The sequence below is a fragment of the Eubalaena glacialis genome, chromosome 8 (assembly GCF_028564815.1).
Source record: "Eubalaena glacialis isolate mEubGla1 chromosome 8, mEubGla1.1.hap2.+ XY, whole genome shotgun sequence".
Lineage (NCBI taxonomy): Eukaryota > Metazoa > Chordata > Mammalia > Artiodactyla > Balaenidae > Eubalaena > Eubalaena glacialis.
The window spans coordinates 128,510,680-128,531,249 of record NC_083723.1 but is presented as its reverse complement, the minus strand read 5'-3'; the positions used below and the strand labels follow the sequence as shown (position 1 = coordinate 128,531,249).

At 54.7% G+C, this 20,570-nt stretch overlaps 1 protein-coding gene across 1 annotated transcript in view; it reads left to right on the top strand.

Annotated features, from left to right (window-relative positions):
• PTPRN2 (protein tyrosine phosphatase receptor type N2) overlaps nucleotides 1-20,570 on the top strand; it is a 702,618-nt gene that overhangs the window by 575,422 nt on the left and 106,626 nt on the right. Inside the window, 1 exon segment of the mRNA XM_061198224.1 lies at nucleotides 18,609-18,821. Coding sequence (XP_061054207.1) covers nucleotides 18,609-18,821 — 213 coding nt within the window.

Here is a 20,570-nt window from a genome sequence, read left to right as displayed (position 1 = left end):
TTTGCCTCCATGGAAATGAAGGTGGAGCCCACACAGCGGAGAAAATGATAATAACAAGTAGCGAGACCCGCCCGGCGCTGACCTCCACCCTCCTCCATGGCTGGACCTCTCTTCTGACCCTTCCCACAAGCCCACGAGGCGAGTCCCACCTCATCCCCGTTTCCGAGGCAGCGAGAAACTGAGCCCCTCGCTCAGGTCAGAGTCAGGAAGTGTCAGAAATGGGGTTGGAATCCTTTCTCTAAAGCACCACGCTGGGTTGCCCCCGGGCCCCATAATGTGAGCAGGAGTTTCTCAGCAGGCAGCACTGAAATGTAAGAGAAATGACCGTCCTGGTCACCTTAACCCCACGCAGAAATTCCAGTTCGAAAATAAGAGCAGCCATTTAGCAGGACACCAGGTGAGCTCTTCAGAGGAACCTGGACCCCGTCGTGATGAGGAGTTGGGAACAGTTGCTGCACTCGGCTGCGCCAATATTACGGCGAGAGGAGAGGTGATGTGCGAGAGGGGGTGCCGGCCAGCGGCTCTCCAGGCACCTGACGTCGAGGGGGGAGGATGTGGAGGGTCTGGCCCCCTCCACGTCGGCCCCTGGCGTCCAGCGTGATGGGCGGGCAGGGGGCAGCTGCTGGGAGTTGGGCAGTGACAGGGCTTGACCTGCAGGGACAGCCAGCCTGCGTGGACCAGGACTTGCGGAGAGGCAGCTTTCTCAGCTGGGACCCGCAAACGGGCCTGGGAGGAAGGTCCGTCTGGGGACACGCCCAGTCGGCCTCTTCCAGACTCCGGGAGTGGCTGGACTTTGCCTCCAGAGCCTCCTGACGCTGTCGCTGTCCTTTGCGGCACAGCAGTGCCCGAACTCGGCATCTGAAGACCGCGGCTGTGGGCCCGGCGCGACTCACGGCCCTGGGGATCCAGAGCGCTGGCGCCCCGCCTGAGAAGGCCGTTCCTGTCACAGGGCGGCCGGCTTCCCGGGGGCCGGGAAGATGTGTCACCTCCTCCTTGGAGCAGCTCCCGTCACTGGGCCGGGTCTCATCCGCTGGAGTCGAGTCCCCGGGTCCAGCCCCCTCGGGCTGCCCGCGGCGCCGGCGGCTCAGGATGAAGAGGTCCAGCGGGACCCCAGTTACTTTCCACAGGTGGACTCACGAGGAGTTTCAGTTTCCCCATCTCCCAAACTTTCTGGAATGCGGTTATATTCTTTTCTTTTTAAATTTTAGTCCATGGCCAGTCCTCTCCTAGGACCTGTCCTGTTTCACAGCAGCAGCGGCTGGAAGTCAGTGATTCTGGCCACGCGGGGTGTAGAGGCCCCTGAATTCCCGTGGGCACCCCGTCCCCGTCAGCAGGCGAAGAGTGGAGGGCAGACATTCCTGAAATGGCACAATTGTTCTTTTCCGCTTGTGTGGCTTGTTGTAGTAGTCATTTGACAAAAATCAGTGTTTTAAAGCCACAGCTATGTAGACGTGATAAAGAGAGGACACCGTGAGCTGAGCGAGTGTGCCCTTCACACCGTCAGAACTGGCCATCCAGTGTTTGCTGGAAGTCGCAGGGGGAGCCAGCGGCCTGGGGCCCTCACCGCAGCCGGGCCACGCCTGGTGTCCACGGTGGGGGGGGGGCGATGGCCCCAACTAGAGACAGGAGGCTTTGCACGCAGGGCGGTCAAGTAGGAGGCCACGGCGCCTCTGCCCACTGTGGGCCTTCCTGTGTGGTGAGCGCAGGGCCTGTGCCGCCCGGCGCCAGAGCCCATCCTGCCTAAAACCCCTGCCCTCCCGGGAGAGGGGCGGCGCGGGACCGTCTGCGCCGCTGGGGCCCCGGATGCGGTGGCGGAGGCCGGGGGCCGCGTCAGAGGGAGCGAGGATGGGCACGTGAAGTGGCATCTGTGGCGCCGATTCTTCGGTGGTGGGTGCCAGAGTGACAGCAATGGTAAAGCTCGTAAGATGCCCGCAATCTCGTTTCATAGAAGACTGAGACTGAGTGCCAGCTGTCTTTTCCAAAGACAATTATTATTATTGAATGAATAATAATTACTATTACGGGGAGGCTGGGAGGAGCCGATGGCGCCCTCACTGCTCACCCGGAGCTCGCAGGGTCCGTGGTGAGAAACCAAGTTCTCCCTGTAAAATGGCATGTGTGCACGTCTGTGTGTGTGTGTGTGTGTGTGCGTTTACTGATGTTCTAGCCTTGACCAGCTTGGGACACTTAGTTTACCTCCCAAAATTTTGGTTTTCTCATCTGTGAAAATAGAAATAGCAACACACCAATCTGGGGCTTCTGGGGGGCCTCCGGGGGCTCCACGAGCCCCACGTGGAAAGGCAGCAAACAGGGCTCAGGTCGCTCAGCCCTGCTCATCCTGGTGTCCTCTTCTCCATGTGCACAAGTACGCACGTGTGTGTGAGATGGCGTGTGTCAGATGCTGTATGCACTTGTGTACGAGATATATGTGTATGTGTGTGTGAGATGATGTGTGAGAGGATGTGTGTTCACATGGGAGGTGATGTGTGTACATGTATGTGAGAGGACTGCATGCATGTGACATGGCTGACACGTGTTGTAGATGGTGTGTGACTGTGTGAGGTGGTGTGTGCCTGTAGGTGAGACGGTGTGTGTGCCTATAGGTGAGATTGTGCGTGTGCCTGTAGGCGAGATGGTGCGTGTGCCTGTAGGTGAGATTGTGCGTGTGCCTGTAGGTGAGATGGTGCGTGTGTGTGTAGGCGAGACGGTGTGTCTGCCTGTAGGCGAGATGGTGTGTGTGCCTGTAGATGAGATTGTGTGTATTCCTGTAGGCGAGACGGTGTGTCTGCCTGTAGGTGAGATGGTGTGTCTGCCTGTAGGTGAGATGGTGCGTGTGCCTGTAGGTGAGATGGTGTGTGTGCCTGTAGATGAGATTGTGTGTATTCCTGTAGGCGAGACGGTGTGTCTGCCTGTAGGTGAGATGGTGTGTCTGCCTGTAGGTGAGATGGTGCATGTGCCTGTAGGTGAGATGGTGAGTGTGTGTGTGTGGGTGAGATGGTGTGTGTGCCTGTAGGTGAGATGGTGCGTGTGCCTGTAGGTGAGATGGTGTGTGTGCCTGTATGTAAGACAGCATGGGTACCTGTAGGTGAGAGTGTGTGTATGCCTGTAGGTGAGAGTGTGTGTGTGCCTGTAGGTGAGATGGTGTGTGTGCCTGTAGGTGAGATGGTGTGTGTGCCTGTAGGTGAGACTGCGTGTGTGTGTGTGTAGGTGAGGTGATGTGTGCACATGTTTGTGAGAGGTTAACAAATCTGGAGCACCCAGTTATTCTGAAGGCAAGGGATTCAACATAGGGTTTCAAATAAGAAACTTTGAGCTGAAAGCACGGGGGCTGGGGGGAGCAGTGTCAGGGGCGGGGGTCTTAGATGAGGAGCCAGTACTGGCAGCCGACACAGGGGCCTGGTGTGGGCAGCCAGGAAGCAGGGTACTCTGAACGCACCAGCTTGGTTGGTTGGAGGAAAGGGAGCCAACCTTTGATGGATCTGGGGAAGAGTTGGTGCAGGTCATAGTGAGAAAAGAAGGGGGTCAAATGGATTGAGGTGAGGATCCTGAGGACACGGGGCACAGGACGAGCCTGCATTGGTGCAGGTGGGACCAGGAGTGAGGTCAGAGCACATCGTGGCCTGAAAGAAGGGACAGACCTGATCACAGGAGGACGAAGCATAAGAAAGCCTCTAGCCTCACCCCAAAGAAGGACATTCAGGACAGAGAGGCCGTTGTCATGGAAACTGGGACACCCAACGGAAGAGAAGGAACTGAGTCTATTCTGAACATGCTGAGCCCACAGGGCCTCTTCTTCTCCCGACTGTCACCTGGGGAAGCCACCCTTCTCCCCACCATGCCGGTGTGGCTGCCACATTTAGGCACTGCTTTTGTAAATGGCCTTTTAAAAAATATTCTTAATGGTCAGAAGTGATCTTTCTTTAAAGGTTTATTTTATTCTTAAAAATACTCAAGAGCCATTTGGAAATAAGAACAGTGAAATAGGGGGTTATCAGGTTAAATAATAGGGTCTTGGAGGAATCAGAAGTACAAAATGGTTAGAAAACGTAAAACTAGATTTCTAGTTTTGTTTGAGCATATCTCCAGATAATTCTGAATGAGAACTTCAAATATGACAGAGAAAGGTCGAAGTAAATATGTAACTTCCTAAGGTGTTTGAACTGAAAGATCTCAGGAGACTATATATATATATATATATATATATATATATAGTAGTTTTGCAAGAATTTTTAAAGCTGTCTCAGTACATGGTAGCACCCTATGTAAGATTTTCTGCTAATTTGTATCCTACTTGCTAAAATGTGAATGCACATAATGCTGCATCCACAGAGAAGATTCAACCGTTTTTTATTCAGTTGGCTATTCGGCAGCTATGGGTGAATTCATACGGAATTCTGAAGGGCCATTACTGGATTTCTCAGAGTGACAGCTAACCCTGAACATTCTGGGACTGATCCATGTTGTGTCAGAATGACAAGCCGCTGGCTGTTTCCAGAAACTTTGTCCCCATTATATCTCAATACTTGTACACATGTTTGCAATGTAAAATCAGAAAATATCACTTTATAGTGATTCCTCTTCTGTAGGCTTCAGGTACTAAGCCAAACTTGTCAGGCTGTGACAATTTTACATTTAATGGGAGCCTATTTTCATACATTAAAGCATACGTCAGTGTTTTCCTTAAAAGTATATGTGAACAGGAGAAAGCTGAAATGCATAATTATGAAATAAACATTTACTTGAATTGTTGTTCTACTTTTAATTCCAAAGCAATTTCAGGAAAAAAACTGTTTCCAAACAATTATAGTGGACATGTACTATGTAATTGACAAAGTATGTGAAAGCACTTTTAACCCAAAAAGAGAGAGAACCCACACATTCTTCATAGCACTATTGTGTTTCATCTGAAGATAACGGCATGATTTAGCCATTATCAAAAAAGTTAGATTCTTGTTCAAGTGGTAATGAGTCTTTCTTGCAAACATTCGCTCTAAGGAATTTTAGCTCAGTTTTGTGAAGAAGAATAAAATCTAGTCATGAACATACAATATATTTACTATACTGGACATCAATTATTAAATATGTATTTTATAGCATTATTTTGTAAATAATAAAAGGTTAGATCTTTACAAAGAGGGAAATTGAAAGTAATACACCTTCTAGACTCTAGAATCTAGAGAATAAAAAACAAATTAAACTGTAGGGAGACTGCTCTGTTTGTAAACATCTGTCCGTATGAAGAGTTTTTCAGAATGCTACTTTTAATGACAAACCATTAATAGTAATAATCAGGCTTTGAAGCTTTTCTTGTCCTTACAGGAATTGTAATTTCAAAGTTTGAAAAAGAAAATCTAAAAAAAATTCCTACATATTTGTTAACGAATCCTTCAAGCATAAATTCTTGCTGAAATACATTTTTTGGTTTTAATACAATGGTTTCATGTGATCCTCTTAAGCCATTGGAGGGAGTAGCAACTCTATTTCATAATAAAGTTCCTATTTTTGTATTTTGAAAATTCTAGATCAATCTGAATATGAGCCAAGATGAGAATAATAAAAGCTGAATTACGTTGGTGATTTTCTTTCTGTTTTGAGGAAAGAATTCACATTTTTCTTGAAATAAAGTAAAATATTTGAACCAATAATTTTATTATTTCTCCATTCCTCTCAATTTTAAAGATTTTATAGCAATATGTTAAAGTTGCTAAACACCCCAGTTGGTGAATTTGATTGTCCTGCTTCCAATATGCATGGGAGACTGGTGAGGAATCTACTCAAATGCAGCCCCTCTTGTTGCAATGGACTTGGCTTCTGTCTCCATGAATCAGGACTTGTCATTAGTGTCTAAAACTCTTCCAAATATTGTCCTTGAAAATACTGCTCTTCACAACTAATGCAGTTCAATTGAGTCATCTCTACTGACCTGTGCAAGCATCCTTTTTAGAAAATTATCTCAGTGACAGTTACTGTTTCACTAGGAGGCTGACCAATAAAACATCTTGCTTTTCAAAATTCATTCATTGATATAAAATGTTATTTTCTTTAACATTATATAGGTATGAAAATACAGTATACATAGCTATAATATTAAAAGGATCAAATTTCATTTTTATAATTTAAAATCATTTTTATAAATGGATTTACAAATCAAAAGTATTTTAAATATAATTCATGTACCATTATATTTTTTTAACAAAATTGATTCAGATTTTCTGAAATCAAGCAAGTATCCCAGAAGGTCTTTTTGCCACTTTCTATCTTACCATAATATTGAAAATTCCTGACCTAGGTATTGTTTTGCTTTATAATAATCATGTTTCCATCACAGTCTTTCTCTATTTTGTTTTAAAATACATTTTCTCTGATAATTTAGTTCATTGGAAATTTATTCTAATCAGTTAAATGTGTGATCTATAACAGTTTGGTGCTTCCTAAGTTGAAAATGAGATTTTTAACACAGAACATTAGGTTTTACACATAACAAATGTGAACTGCACTTTAAAAGAAGTCTTAGCAAGATCAACATATCATTTTAAACCATTTAAATTGTTTAGATATTTTGTAGGTCTTGGTGAATTTTACATATACTTCTTATTCATCAGCTAAACAATCCTAATTTCTATATGAATAATATACACATCATATATAAATGATTTCAATCAACATGCCTCTCAAAAACATTTTGCATCATGTTTAAAAGTTTCCTCTGAAAATGTCATTGAAATTGTAAATTGAAATTTATTATTAAATGAAGTCTAAGCTCTCATGACAAAAAAAAACTCAAACAGCACCATTCATTCTCCAAGATATTAGCTGAACCTAGCCTTACATTATTGTCAAAACACTTTCCTACTGAAGTATTTTTAAGAATTAAAAGATAGATACATTTTTCCTGCCCTGGATATAAGAAAGAGTTTTTAAATAAAGGGAAATAGAATGAAAATCTGGTGGATTAATTTATCAGTTTCTGAAACAGACTAGAAGAATCCGAACCTAAAATATAAATACATTCTTTTAATGAATTTCCTGGGCAACCCGTTCATGTTTAAGCTCTGAGAGTGAGGGTTCCGGACTCTGGCGCTGCATCCTGGGAGGGCGGGGAGGAAGGGGTGGGAGGACTTGACAAGTCCCGACCCCATGAAGAATACACTGTGTGGTGTGCACCAAGGCGTGGGTGAGAAAACAGACTTTTCTGCTCATAAAAACCTGCATTAAGAGTTTAAGGCCCTTCTAACTGTTTAAAAAGTGACCACAGGCAAACTTAAACTGTGCCACCATCGTGCCACCCACCCTTCCTGAACGCACAAGAAAGACGGCATTAAATTCAGATTAAATCGGGAATGTGCTGCTTTGAGGTTGGAAGTGAAACCCTTTGGGACAACTGAAAAATTAGCTAAATAAAATGAATGTATTTGCTTATTATTTACTTATTTAACATGTCATATCGTGTTTGTATGGAAAGCAGGACAGTATCTGACTTGGAGCTGCACGCCCTCTCTGGGGTCGCCGACCCTCTGACCGCCCCCAGGGGCCCTGGACCACGCGGCCAGGGTCTTCCTCGCGCTGTCTGTCGTAGAGCCAGGGTGGCCGCGTGGGGTCCGCGCCACCTTGGTGACTGAGGGACCGGACCGGGCCTCCCCTCGGGCCGCTCCCCTGGCCATCCGAGCAGGGTCCTCACACCCGGTTGTGGCTCCTGGCGATCGAGGGCAAGGAGTGAGAGGGGCGTGCAGCGGGCGGCCGGCCGGCCGGCCGGCGAGGAGGGTGCCGCCGAGGCCGGGCCCCTCGCGGGCTCCCGGAGCCTCTCGGCGCGTCACCGCGGATTGGGAGCTCGCGCAGGTTCCCCTCCAGCGCGGGTGAGCAGGCCGGGCGCTCCCCGAGGCGGCGCGGTCCCCGGCCCCGCGAGCCCCACTGCCCCCGCGCCAACCCCAGGTGCGCCTGGCGGACCCCTGGCCAGCCGGGGAGGGAGGCGCGGCCGCAGCGGCCGCCCGGCCCCGGCCCGGCGCGCCGCGCCCCGGGAGGCACCGCGCTGGGTCTCCGTGAAGATGCACCGAGCACGCTCACTCCCGCCAAGTCCCAGCGCCCTGTTAGCAAGGCAGGCGGGCCGACAGCGAGGGCCGGGCGCCCAGGTGCCCCCACGGCCGAGCGCGGGGCCTGGGCACGTCCCCCCTGCCCGCCCCCGTCCCCCCTGCTCGCCCCGTGCCTGGCGCGGCGTCCCCTGACGGCACGGAGTCCCCAGCACCTCAGAAAAGGCCGGCCCTCCTGTCCCGGAGAGGATTCCCTGTCCCCGGCCCCCAGCGTCCTGAGATCCCCCCACGCGGGCTGAGGCGGCCCGGGAGCCCACTCCCCCGCACACAAACGAGCGCGCGCGCGCGCACAGGCGGTTGCTATGGAGAGGCCGGTTCCCAGCCAGGCTGAGGGCGGCAGGTCCCCTCCCGCAGGCCTCCCCTCCCTGCCGGCCCCTCTGTCCGCAGTCCTACCCCCGCCTCCGGCCGGGGCTCTCTGGGGCCCCTCCCGCCTCCTCCCCTTCCCCCTCCTCTTTCCAGGAGGTACCAGGCCGACCCGGGCCCCCCGGAGGGCAGCAGGGAGGGACAGCCAGTCGGGTCTTGGTCCCCAGGTGGCGCGGGGCGTGGGCTCCGGGGATGGGAGCGATCGGGCGGCTCCCGGGAGGCCCGGCGGGTGGGCAGAGGACAGGGGCTCTGTAGGCCCTGACCCGGCGTGGGGACGCGAGAGCAGGGGTGGCTCCCCCCGTCCTGGCCTGCCGGCCGTCCGGGGGCGGGGTGCGCCGTGGTGGGTCGCTGGAGTGGAGCCGCAGTGCCCCTTTGGCCGCGCCGGAACTGAGTTTCCCCTCGAGCTTCTCGAAGCCCGGCGAAGCGGCCAGCAGGCCTCCAGCCCCCGCGAGCTCGGGCCGCTCAGGCCTACCGAGCCCGGGTTCTCGGAAGCGCTCGACTCCCGGCCCCTAGAAATAGCAAATGCAAGTAGATCTCGGCTTAGGCCTTCGGTCAGAGGAAGCGAGTCCTTCGGACACTTTAGACAGAGGCAAGCACTTCGCAGGCACTCGTGCCCGAAGCCCTGGCCCGGGGAGGGCGCGCCGGAGGGCGGGTGGTTAGGCACTTCTGTTTCCGCGAGGGAAGCGCGACGGCGGGGACCCTCGGCGCGGGGCAGGTCTGGGGGCAGCGCCCGGGGGAAGGGAGGGGGGAAGCGGTGCGAGCTCGCCCGCGGGTCCGACCGGGCTGGGGGCGGGGGCCGCGGCTCTCCCTGCAGGGGCCGGAGCGGGCCCCGGGGCCGCCGGGTGTGGGTAGAAGGGGCGTCGGCGAGGAGGGGCCGCCCTGCTCCCGCGGGCCGACGTCTCCAGCTGTCCCGAGCGCGGGAACAATGGGGAGGCGGTGGGAGGGGGGACCGGGAGGAGGGCGCCCGGGTTTCCAGAAAAGGAGAAACTAAAGAGCCCTCCACAGACTGTCATCTGCATGTGACAAGATCTCCCCCCCCACTCCTTTTCTTTCTTCCCCTTGTGCCTGCAGCTGTGGGCCTCGAGAGCGCATTGTACGCACAGATGTTGGGTTTCAGCTCTCGCTCTAGGCTGCTCGGCGGGGGTCGCCGGGCACCGGGGGTGCCCCGACCTGTGGCTGCGACCAGGGGTCCAGAACTCGGAGTGGGGAGAGTGGGGGGGAAAGGGCGGGGGAGAGGACGCGGCTGCCGCGAGTCCGCGGGAGGCCGCTCACCAGGCCCAGCCGGTCTGGTCGCCCCCCAGGCCCCCGCTTGGCCTCGGGCGCCGCCGGCCCGACTCTGAGTCGCGCCCTGGGCCCGCGCCTGGAGTCGGGGAGCTTCGGGAGGAGCGAGCGACTAGCTGAGAGCGCGGCCTGCGACCCCGCTCTGCTCCTCCTGCGGGGCAGTGGGCCAGGCCGGGCCTTGACCTGGGGAAGCGAGAACGCAGCTCGATTCCTTCGTTTCCCCGCCATCTCGGTCCGACGTTTTGGGCTGGCGGCCCGCATTTCGCCTGGACCAAATGGTGGCAAAGTTCTCAGTAGTTCCTGCGTCCGGCAAGGCGCTTTGTAGGCGCCTTCGAGACCTAAACACTCGAGCGGGATTCCTATAAGGGGCGGGGGCATTTACTCGCTGATTTGCCTGGCGTCATTGGCCAGCTTCAATTTGGAAAGGGAGCAAAAGGCCCCCAGGGCAAAAGTGTCTAAACTAACTCGGAAGAAGGATGTGTCCTGAGTTTTTCTCTTGCAAAGAGTTTCGACGCCACCCTCCCATAGCAGAGGTCACAGCAGGGCCGTGCAGGTTGACATTTCTTGCCGTGTCCCCTCTCCCCCGGGCGCTACCCTGAACTTGCCCAGTCTGAAGTGCGACTCGAACGATGAAAGGGAGAAAGGCTGAAAAGAAAGAAAAGGCGAAGGCCCGGGCTGCCGCGCTGTGCAAATGACTGACAAAGCCGATGTCCATTCATACTCTCGGGCGGGAGAGGGTGTTTGGAGAGCCGCGGCCCCTTAGCCAATTGCTGTCAGCAACCTGTGTGTGGGGGGGGACATCGCTATAGCAACCGGTGGCTGGGCCGCGAGCCGCGCCGCCGCCGGCCGGGTGCGCGCCGGGCCGGATATAAGGCGGGGCGCGGCGGCCGCGCTGGATGGAGCTGCGCGCGCGGCCGGTGGCCCTGCGGGGACCGTCCCGCGCCCGGCCCCGCGCCCACCCTCTCCGCGCCCTGACCCGAGCGCCTTGCCCTGGGGCCGGGCCCCGGCGTAGCGCACAGAGCCCGGCCGAGCGGCGGAGCAGAGCTGCGGGCTCCGAGCTGGTGCGGCCGCCGCCACGGCCCGTGGAGCTGCGGCGCGCGGCACCTTTGTCTCTGCCGGCTGCCGGAGAAGTTTGTGGTCAGAAGCAGGATGGCCCCGCTCGTCTGTGGCTCCGGCCCAGGGAAAAAGGCTGACGGCGGTGATGGCGCCGCCGCTGCCCGCGGCCGCCGCGCCCCGAGGCCGTTCGGCCGGGCACACGTCCTCCTCTCCTCCGGCTTGGGCGCCCGGCGGCCGCCTCGCTGCAGGTAACCAGGGGCGCGGGGCCGGGGCGTGGGCACTGGTGGGGCCGTAGGAGAAGGGACAGGGTCCGGGTTGGGGGCCGAAGGGAGTGGGAGAGACCCACCGAGGGCATCGCCAAGGCATGTAGGTGGCGCGGCGAGGAACCGGAGCCTGGTAAGGGTGGAGGGTGCGCGCGGGGCGGGGGGCGGGGGTGGGGTGAGGGGCTCGGATGGGCGACCTGGGCGTCGGAGAGCCCAGTCCGGCGGCTAACTGACTCGCAGCAGGCCGCCTGTCAAGTGCTCTGTTTGGCTGGGGAGGTCTGCGTCTGAGGTCATCCCCCAAGTGGGTTAGGGGTGGACATCCCTTGGTGACCCGGTCGGTGGCAGTCCCACCCCACAGCTCCCCGCGGAGACCGCCGGGGCTGGGCTGGGGCCACTGCCTCTCGGACTCCGCATCGCCAGCCACTCCGGGCGGTTCGGACCAGCAAGAGGGCGGGGGCGGGGGCGGGGACGGGGGTCGCAGATGGGGAGGGTTGTGGGAAAAGATGAAGGACAGGATGAGCAGCCGGCGTGGAAAGGAACCAGCGTGGGAGCATTTTCCCCGCAGCCCGTTTTGGGGCGCTCTTCGCCCTCCTTATGGGGCCGGAGCGCGCCTCTGTGCTGTCGAGGCGTCCCAGTTAGAGGACGCTGGATGGGCACCCAGGGAGGAGAGTGCCAGGGGCAGGTGGGGCCGTGTGTGAGAGTGCAGGGTTCTCTGAACTCCCCGGTCCGGTGGAGAACGCCTCCGAGCGGCCGCCTCCCCTCCCCCAAAAGGAACCTGCGCTGTCTGGGCGCCCTCCCCGGTGGGGCGGCCGCACGCTTGCCAGAGAAACTTCTGACGCGGAGCTGTTTGAAGGAGGGACTTTATTGACTACCTGTGTGGTTCTGAACTGGGACTTGCTTCGGGGTTTTAGAGAAGCCTCGGTCGGGGCAGTCGGGCCGACCCCCGAATTAGGAGTTGAAACCTCAGCAGAAGAGACCTTGTAGAGCCGGAGACGGACTCCCGCCCTTTTGTGTCATCAGTGCTCAGAGGTCGCTCCACGCTGGACGGCTGGGGGTGTCTGTCACAGTCACCAGTGCCTACTGCACCCCCAAACGCACAGCCGGAGGGTGGCCAGGAGCCAACGGCCGCAGCGGGCACGGTGCCCCCGCCAACCGCCCAGCTCCCCGGCCCGGCCCCCGGCCCCTGCCCCCGCGTCCTCCGGCTCTGGGGTCCAGTGGCCCCGCTAAGTCCACAGACAGCGGCCCCTGGTCGGCACCGGGGAGCCTCCCCGCCTGGGGTCAAGGGCGCTGCGGGGCCCAGTGGTCTTCGGCAAACCGGCCTTCTCTGGATGAGTGCGAACGAAAGTGCGAGGCGGTGAAGGTTTGCGTGCAGGAGGGAGGCGGAAGCTCCCGTCTCTTTATCAGCCCCGGAGGGGCCGCCCGCACGCAGCTAAGCACACCCCGCTTGGCTCCCGAGACGGGGGGCGAGGTGAGGCAGGGGGCCTGTGCGGCTCCGCGGGGCCCGGGGTGGGCGGGCGTCGTTGGGCACACTGATCCTTGCCCCGCGGCCGGCGCGCTTTGTGGCGGGAGGGGCTGGGCCCCCCGCATTGTCCCCGCGGGAAGCGGACTGGGGCCGCCTGGGGACCCCTCCGCGCTGTGAATACCGCGGCTCCCAGGAACCCTCGACCCTTTGTGTCCGGCGCTGCGGTCCGACCTTTCCCACCTCGGTGCGGATCGCGCACAGGAGAAAGGCGGGAGGGACTGGGAACGAGAAGCGAGAAAGCCGGGGCCTGTCGAGGGGGAGGGGCCGAAAACGGCCGTGCGCCCCCGGGACCCGCGCTCGGAGCGGCGCCGCGGCCGGGTCCTGACCCGCGACGCCAGGCGAGCCTCTCGGAGGCGGCTTCTAAGCCTCCGCGAAGGAGAGAAGCAGAAACCCCAGTGCTGAGAAGGGCTTGCTTCTTGCGGAGGTAAAAAAAAACTCCCTCCAGAGCACGGGTGACCCAGGGGACGCCTGACCCCGGGGGCGCGCGCCCGGGCCTGGGCAGGCCGCGGGCCGACCGTACGCTTCTGCAGCGCGGGCCCCCGGCCGCGCTTCAAGCTTATTGGTCGGGTTTGAGTTTGGATGCGATAAACATGCCGACGGAGCCTGAGAGGTGGCCGGGCTGGCTTTCTCCCTGGCCGGGCCACGTCGGTCCCTTCTCGGAGGGTCGCCCTCTGTTTGCCCCGAGACAATTTGCTGCTTATCAAGCTCTGCTAAAAATTAGTTCACACGGGGGTGTTTTTCCCACTTTAAACATAAATATCGTAAATCTTCCCTGACACCTGAAAACAGAGTATTTCCCCAAAACTGATCTTCTAGGAATGCTTAAAGATGCAAACAATTTATAATCTTTTGTGTATTTACTTTTATGCCTATGCCTGAACAAAACCTCACAAATAGACGGTTTTAAAACAGCGTATCCCCACTTTATTTTCATTGAGGTTTATATTTAAGAATAATTGTTTCTTGGAGATTGTTTTCTTTTGCCCATATAAGCTTTTTTTTTTTTTTTTTTTTTTTGGCTACTTGAATGGCAGATTTGCAAGTACAATTTCATCTGCACAAACGAACAATAGCCTTCAGCTGCACAAAGGATTCCTCCCACCCTGAATTCAGACCGCAATGCCTCTTGCTCTGATAATAGCTTCTGAAAAGATTTTGTAATGCAGAGAATTAATACATGATTATTTCCGCCTGACTTCTCTCATTTATTAGAATTCTGTGGCCAGTTCCAAATTAAAAATAGTTCAGTTAACAGCTTTAAAAAAATACTTTTAAAATATTTTAAGACACCCCCCCCCCCAGTATTTTTAAGTTTGGTCATTCCTGTGGCCTGAAAGCTGTTAAAAATTTTGATCAGCTTTAAAGTGATAGTTACTATATCTTAGTAAATATATCTTAGTAAACTTAGCATGAAATTTCCAAATAATTCTAAGATGATTCATCTGGGAAACCAAAGACAGACTTGTTTTTAACCATTCATTAGTAGTCTCTAAAATTAATTTCTAAATTTTACAGAGAAAAAGATCTTTACAATTATAGTAACATAAAAGTGCAGAGGAACACGGGATAAGGCTGGGTTTGCAAATCAAATTCTTTAGAAATGATGCAAATGAAAACATCAACAGTATTAGAAGTTTAGTATCAATGAAATTGCTGCATGCCTGTGCCCATAAGTTTTTGGGTACAAGTGTGTCTTAAAATTGAAGTCAGTGATTTAGATAAGGAATTACTCTTGCTAACTGGTTGCATAGCACAGCCTTGGAAAAATGCTAAATTTTTCTACCCGTCAACAAATATTTTTACCATAAAGTTTTATATTTGTGTAGCTGCCTCAGTTCTCACAATCAAGTTTGGGTATACAATGTTCTTTTTTCTTCTTTCTTCTTTTATTTTAGGCTTACCACGTGGACAGCTTTAAAAAAAAGTTTTGAAGGTATTTTGCCATAAATGGCAAAGAAGATAAAGGAAGCCCCATGCACCTTCACTTATAAGCACAGATCAAAATAGTTTAAATAGGTCAGGACAATGTCTGCAGATTCTAAGAGCAATTCCACTGATTGCCTCTGTGGTCACATATGCATTTCAGATCACAGCTTTTGCAATATTTTATATTCTAAGTTCAAGGAGCTGCAGGTGGAGATGGTTGAGTGGAAGAAATATGCAATGTGCTTCAGTTTACTCTCGATGCATCTAACCTGATATAAAGTTGACTTACTCTTCCTGATTATTATAAAAATCATACTTTTCCTGCGTCTGCAACTTAGTATTAAGTGCTTGTATATGTGTCGCCTGCACCCTGGGGTACACAGACACCCCGTGCTCCCTGTGTGACCAGGCTGCTTGGGACGGCTGCTTCCTCCACCTTCCCCCTCACCCCTCCTCTGCTCCAAACTTTCCAGGGGGGGGGGAGCTGCCACTGTACAGAAGGAGGCGGCGTGACTGTAAATGTCAAAGTCATAAATATTTAAACATTATTTTCTTTCAATTTCAAGTCAAGACTGACAAGATGCCTCTAATTAGTGGAGGGCTCTCGGCAGGGCTCAGCCCCAGGACAAGGCTGCAGGAAAGCACCTGTAGTTACAGCCTCTCGGCCTGGGGGAGCAGGGACCCAGGTCACTCCTGGGCAGGACAGAGGGTCAGACTCACTTTTAAGCAAAGGCACCCATTGCTTTCTCTTAAATCTCCTGGTTAGCAGGGGTCTCTTAAGATTTTTTTTAACTCTACAATAAAGAAAGGATATACAATGATCATAGTTACTTAGACTCAATCACTGTGCCGAGGACGGAGTTCACGCTCTTTAATTAAAAAAAAAAAAGTATAAATTTTTGTTTCTTCCGGGATTCCTCAGCCCTGACTTGCAGCCAAGAGTTTTTCCTCCCCGCTTGACCCTCCCGACAGCACCAGGTAGGACGTTGGAGTCATTGAGGGCGCCCCAAGGAAGAGCGACTTTTCGGGTTCCAACCGAGGTGCCCTGGGGCCAGCGAGAGGCAGGATTCCCAGCCGGGCCCTAAGATCCTGCGGCCTCAGCATCACAGTGGTCCAAACCGGCGGGTCCCTCTCTGTCCCCAACAGGCTTCCTTCCTCTCCCGGTCAGATCCCTCCTCCCCGACCGCCCCCGCTGTCCAGGCCCCTCCTTGACCCGGTGCTTGCCCTCCCCAGCCTTACCAGACCCCTCTCCTGGCTGCGGGAGGACCACTGCCGCCCCTTCCCTGCGGGGCAGCTCCGGCCCAGGCGGCGGGGAGCTGGACGGGACCGTAGAAAGTGGGACTCAGTGGGCGTGGAGTCCCGTCCTCTTCCCCGGGAGCACCTGGGACCCAGCGGGGGCTGCGCCGCTGGCCAGAGACAGCGGGGCCCAGGGAGGAGGGACCCGGGCAGTCACTCTCCTTGACAGTTTTCTTTGACCTCTGAGTAAACTCCAAGCGCTGCGTGAGGGGAGGCCGGGCAGGCCCCTTTCCGCTTCCCCGGCCGAGCGCAGCGTACGGGTCACGGTGACCGTCGGTTTCCGGCAAAAAGGACCGAGCCGGCCGGGCGGCGACGCTTAGGCTGCCCGGCCTCCCTCCCGGGGGAGCGCCCCGCCGGGGTCTCTCCTGCCGCCCCAGACCCGGGCCAGGGTACAGTGCAGGCGCCGCTGCCGGCCTCCTTAGGGGGCCCCTGCGCGTTCACGGCCTCCCACCTGGAACCGAGCGACAACCGGGCTACGCTTGTGCCCCTTACCCGGCGAGACCCCGCGCCTGGGCCGGACCCTGCTAAGGTCCTCAGTCCTCAGCGTGCTGGCGACCGCCCGTCGGCTGCGCACTGAGGTGGTGGCCACCCACCGAGGCGCTGCGCGTCCCTTCGGAGCCAGGCTGGTCACCGCGCGCGCGTGTGCGCTTCACGTCGCGGGGCAGGAGGGCTCGGGAAGCCCCCGTACCCGGGCGCGGTCAGCCACGTGGGCACGCGGGGACCCCGGACGCCTGGACGGTCCCCCCTGGGGGGAGGCGCGGGGGCCGCCGGTCGCCTGCGCCGGGGCGGAGTGGGGGATGCAGTGACGGCTGGGGGCGCCGAGCGGGGGGCTAGCGGGACGCCCCTCCGCCGGCCGCGCGCCCTCCTTTGTTGTCGACCCCGCTCGTCTGCGGAGGCTCGGAGCCGGCCTCTCCCGGGAGCGGAGGAGCGCTAGTGGGGGGAGGGGCGCATCGGCGGGGTGGGAACCCGGGCGGCCGGAGCCTCGCCGGCCTCTCGGGGGAGCGTCCCGGGCCGGAGGGCTTGGAGAGGGGCGCGCTCCCCTTGAACCGGCCGCGGGCGGACGGGCGTGAACCACCGGCACCGCGCGGGGGCCGAGGAGCCGGGCACGGGGGTGTCGGGCCCCCTCCCGGTCCGCCCGGGTCTCCGGCACCGCGGCCGGGTCCCTCCGGTTTATTTCTGCGGTTCGGCCTGTCGCCGCGCGGGGCGGGGACACGGTGCCGGGGGGAAGCGGGGCCGGCGGGGCTGGCGGCCGGCAGCCCTCCGGGTGACTTCTTTCTGGGCCGGGGAGGGAGGGGCGAGGGGAGGGGTGAGAGAGGATGGGGAGGGGTCTCCCGCCCGCCGCTCCCTCCAGGCCGGGGGCTCCGCGCCCCGCTCGCCCCACCGCCCGGGCGTCCGGGCTCCCTCCCCCGACCCCTCCCTCCGCGCCTCCCCCTAGCGTCCCCGCGCCTCCGTCCCTCCCGCCGCCGGCGGACCTGCTGTCCTCCTCGGAGCCGCGCATCCAGGCAAGAAAATCCGGCGTCTTTTCTCATTTCACCCGCGTTTCCATTAACCCAGTCCCGGCACCAGCTAATCCGCGGCACCGAAGGCAAAAGGAGGCTAATTAATGACCAGCTTTTCCAGTCAGGACCGGCGATAATTGCTTTGGTGGCCTTTATGATTACAAGATAAAAATGGCCCGGCCTGACATAAGAGGCCCTGTGTACACTCGGAGACAGGAGGAAATGAAGAGTTGGGAGGCTGAATACGGAGCAGAAAATTACTAATAGAAGAGAGATAATGAATAGGCCGGCCAGGCATTCATGGGGAAAAATCCATTTTGTTACCACGCGAAATTAGGTGGTGGAAAGGAGTTTGCTAATTGTTCGCATCTTGTAGCAACCAGGACTGGGGCGGGGGCGTGCATTTCTATTCATTCCCCGAGTAATTGCGGAAGGGTGTGCTGGCCGGAGTCTCCATCGTCCCCTGGCGTTTTTAATTGTTGCTGATATTCCTTATAATGAAACTAATGAGGGCGAGCATTGTGCAACTTTGTGCGCACGGAGGCTCGTGCAACGCACCGAAAGGATGTTCTTACCCACCCCCACCCCGCCCCCGTGAAGCAGGAGAATCTGCCGGACCTGGGCTCCCTTACCTTTCACCCGCCGAGAAGTGAGCTCTTGGACCATAGTGCGTGCGCCCCTGTCTCGCAGCTCCTTTCAAGGAAAAGTGCCGAGGTGCGAAGTGCGGGGTCTGTGCGGGGTGCAGACGCGGCCCAGGTCCGAGGTCTGGACGAGGGGACGAGGGGACGTGCCCTGGAAGGCGAGCGGAGGGGCTTCCGGGATGGCAACTCCCTGCAATATATCCAAGAATATTAGCCTGACGCTTCACAGAACCAGGCTCACTTGTTGGACTTCTGCTGGTACTCTTACCCACAACAGGAGCTAGGCACCCCCGTCCGATCCCTCCACCCCAGCTCCACCGTTTGTGAAGCATCCTCTCCCCTCATACCTCTTCAGAAGGGACGAAGGCTTTATTTTACTTAAGGCAGTGAATTAGCTGCCAAATACTTTATATCGTTGTTAAGTTTGAAAAACGGCGGCCGTTAAGAAAAAAAAAAGTGATGCCCCTAATGACTTTCCTTGTGAAAACATTGCCGTCTGTGGTGCGCTGTGTTGAAATGACTCTAGCTTCTGGTCCGAGGGCTGCTTTTCTGGATGCCCTCCTGTTGTTGTTTCAGTGCCAGCCCAGAGCTTTACGTTTTAGGTTGCGTTTGGAAGGGATGGTTTTCAGGACTCATGATTCGCTGGGTCGTAACCTGCCCCCTCTCCTGTTCTGCAGAAAAGCAAACTCAAGCTTCTGCCTCACCAGGCAGAACGAGAGGACTCGACCAAGTTCATCGTGCTCACTCTGGTCTCCATCGTGGCCATCGTGGCGGTCCTGCTGGCGTCCGGCGTCACCTACTGCCTACGACACAGCTCTCAGTACAGGCTGAAGGAGAAGCTCTCGGGACCTGGGGGCGACCCGGACCCCGATGCCACCAACGCCTACCAGGTAAAAAGAGACTTTTCTAAGTGCTGTTTCAATTCCATTCACCACTGGAATGGACGGATTGTTTAAGTCGTCTCTGGCCCCTCCCCCATTCCCAGCAGTTGTTCATTTATTCATAATTTGGGTTCTTGTGTGATGACGATTTGAAACTTCTCATTAACATTCATGTAAATACCTTGAAACCCTAGTTTTCCTGCTCTAAATTAATCTTATGCTGTTCTGGGATGGTCTCATGTTAGCTGTGAAAGCGGGCTGCTAATTAGAAATGTGAAAAAAGTACAATACATGAATTATGTATTATCTGTTATCTTTCTTAGTTTGGCCACTATTCATAAAAAATGCCAGAGTTGCAAGATAAATTGGTTGTGTAGATGTATGAAGATGTCTGTTAAATCATCGACTTCCTCAGGGTCTAATGTGAAAAGATCCTCTGACCTGATCTGTTGCCACCTTCGCTGTTATTTGGATAAAGTGGCAGCTAAGGCTGATAGATGGAAAGTAAACCAAGGATGTCTTCAGGAGAGCAGTGGTGGAGCCATGCACTGGTGATGCAGAAACAGTCCAGACACACCTGGAAAAAAATTGGAACCAATGAGACTGAGGGGAGGAGATTCAGACCAAATTGGACATAAAAAAAAAATTCACAGGATGTTTGGGAGTTCTGTAGCACACACTCCAGATTTAATAATGTTCTGTAATGAAAACACATCTTCATGCAAGCCATGCAAGCCCAGAATATATACCAGTCAGGGCATTTGATTTCTTCTAACATAAAATATAATGCAACTCCAAGTATATTTTCCCATTTGGGAAGGTAATTTACTTAATCATCGTTTTTTGAAGTTCAATCGATATATTTTGTAAAAGGTTTTCTCCCATTGGAGTAGAGTCTTGGTTTTCTGAAGTCACATGATTGTGATATGGAGTATGTCGTGTAAATAATGCATCCTGTTGTACAGTCACGTCTATAAATATTATCATTCTGTCATCACAGTTGCACTGCTGGGGGGCTGCTCAAGCTCTTTCTAGAACACACCCCCCCCACCAGGAGCTTGTCTGAGAGCCACCCTGACCCCGTCTCACATAAGGTGCTGGGGTGAACTGATAAAATCGCTCTGCTTAAGAGAGACCAGAAAGTACTATTTTCCCTACTTCAAAACTCTTGGTGGTGGTGTTGAATGAAGAAAACCTCTGGTTTTCTGGAGGGGGTCAGAAGCCTGGTCAGTACGATCTTTTCTTATAAAGAAACAGCAACTTCAAATGTGTGGGAGATGGCATTTCAGGGGCTAGCTTTGCTTCAAAGCAAAAGAAAAAGCACATTTGAAGAAGAAGCTTGGGAAAAAATGTCACACAAACTAGTAAGAATTTATCCAGAAATTCTATTGAGCAAGACCGGTGTAGGCGTTTGGGTCTTCTGGGCCAAGCCTGTGCCGGGACATAAATAAATTATCACACTAGTTCTGTTAGGTGTGTGAGAGATGGCAGATCGTACGGGCGGAGGTTTGTAGAAAGCACGGCATCCTTTGATATGCTTTGAAATTCGAATATAAAATATTGATAGAATGGAAAGGTTGGACTTGCATGCAGAAGTGACTAATTCTGACAAAAGTGCAGGTTGCAAATGCACACTTAGGACTGAGTTTGTGATAATTAACAGAAAAAAAAGCTTCCCAGTGACAGCTCTAATTAATAGTATCTGTAATTAAAATCATGCCCTTCCAGCAGGAAAATTGTTTGAATTTCTTGGAGTGA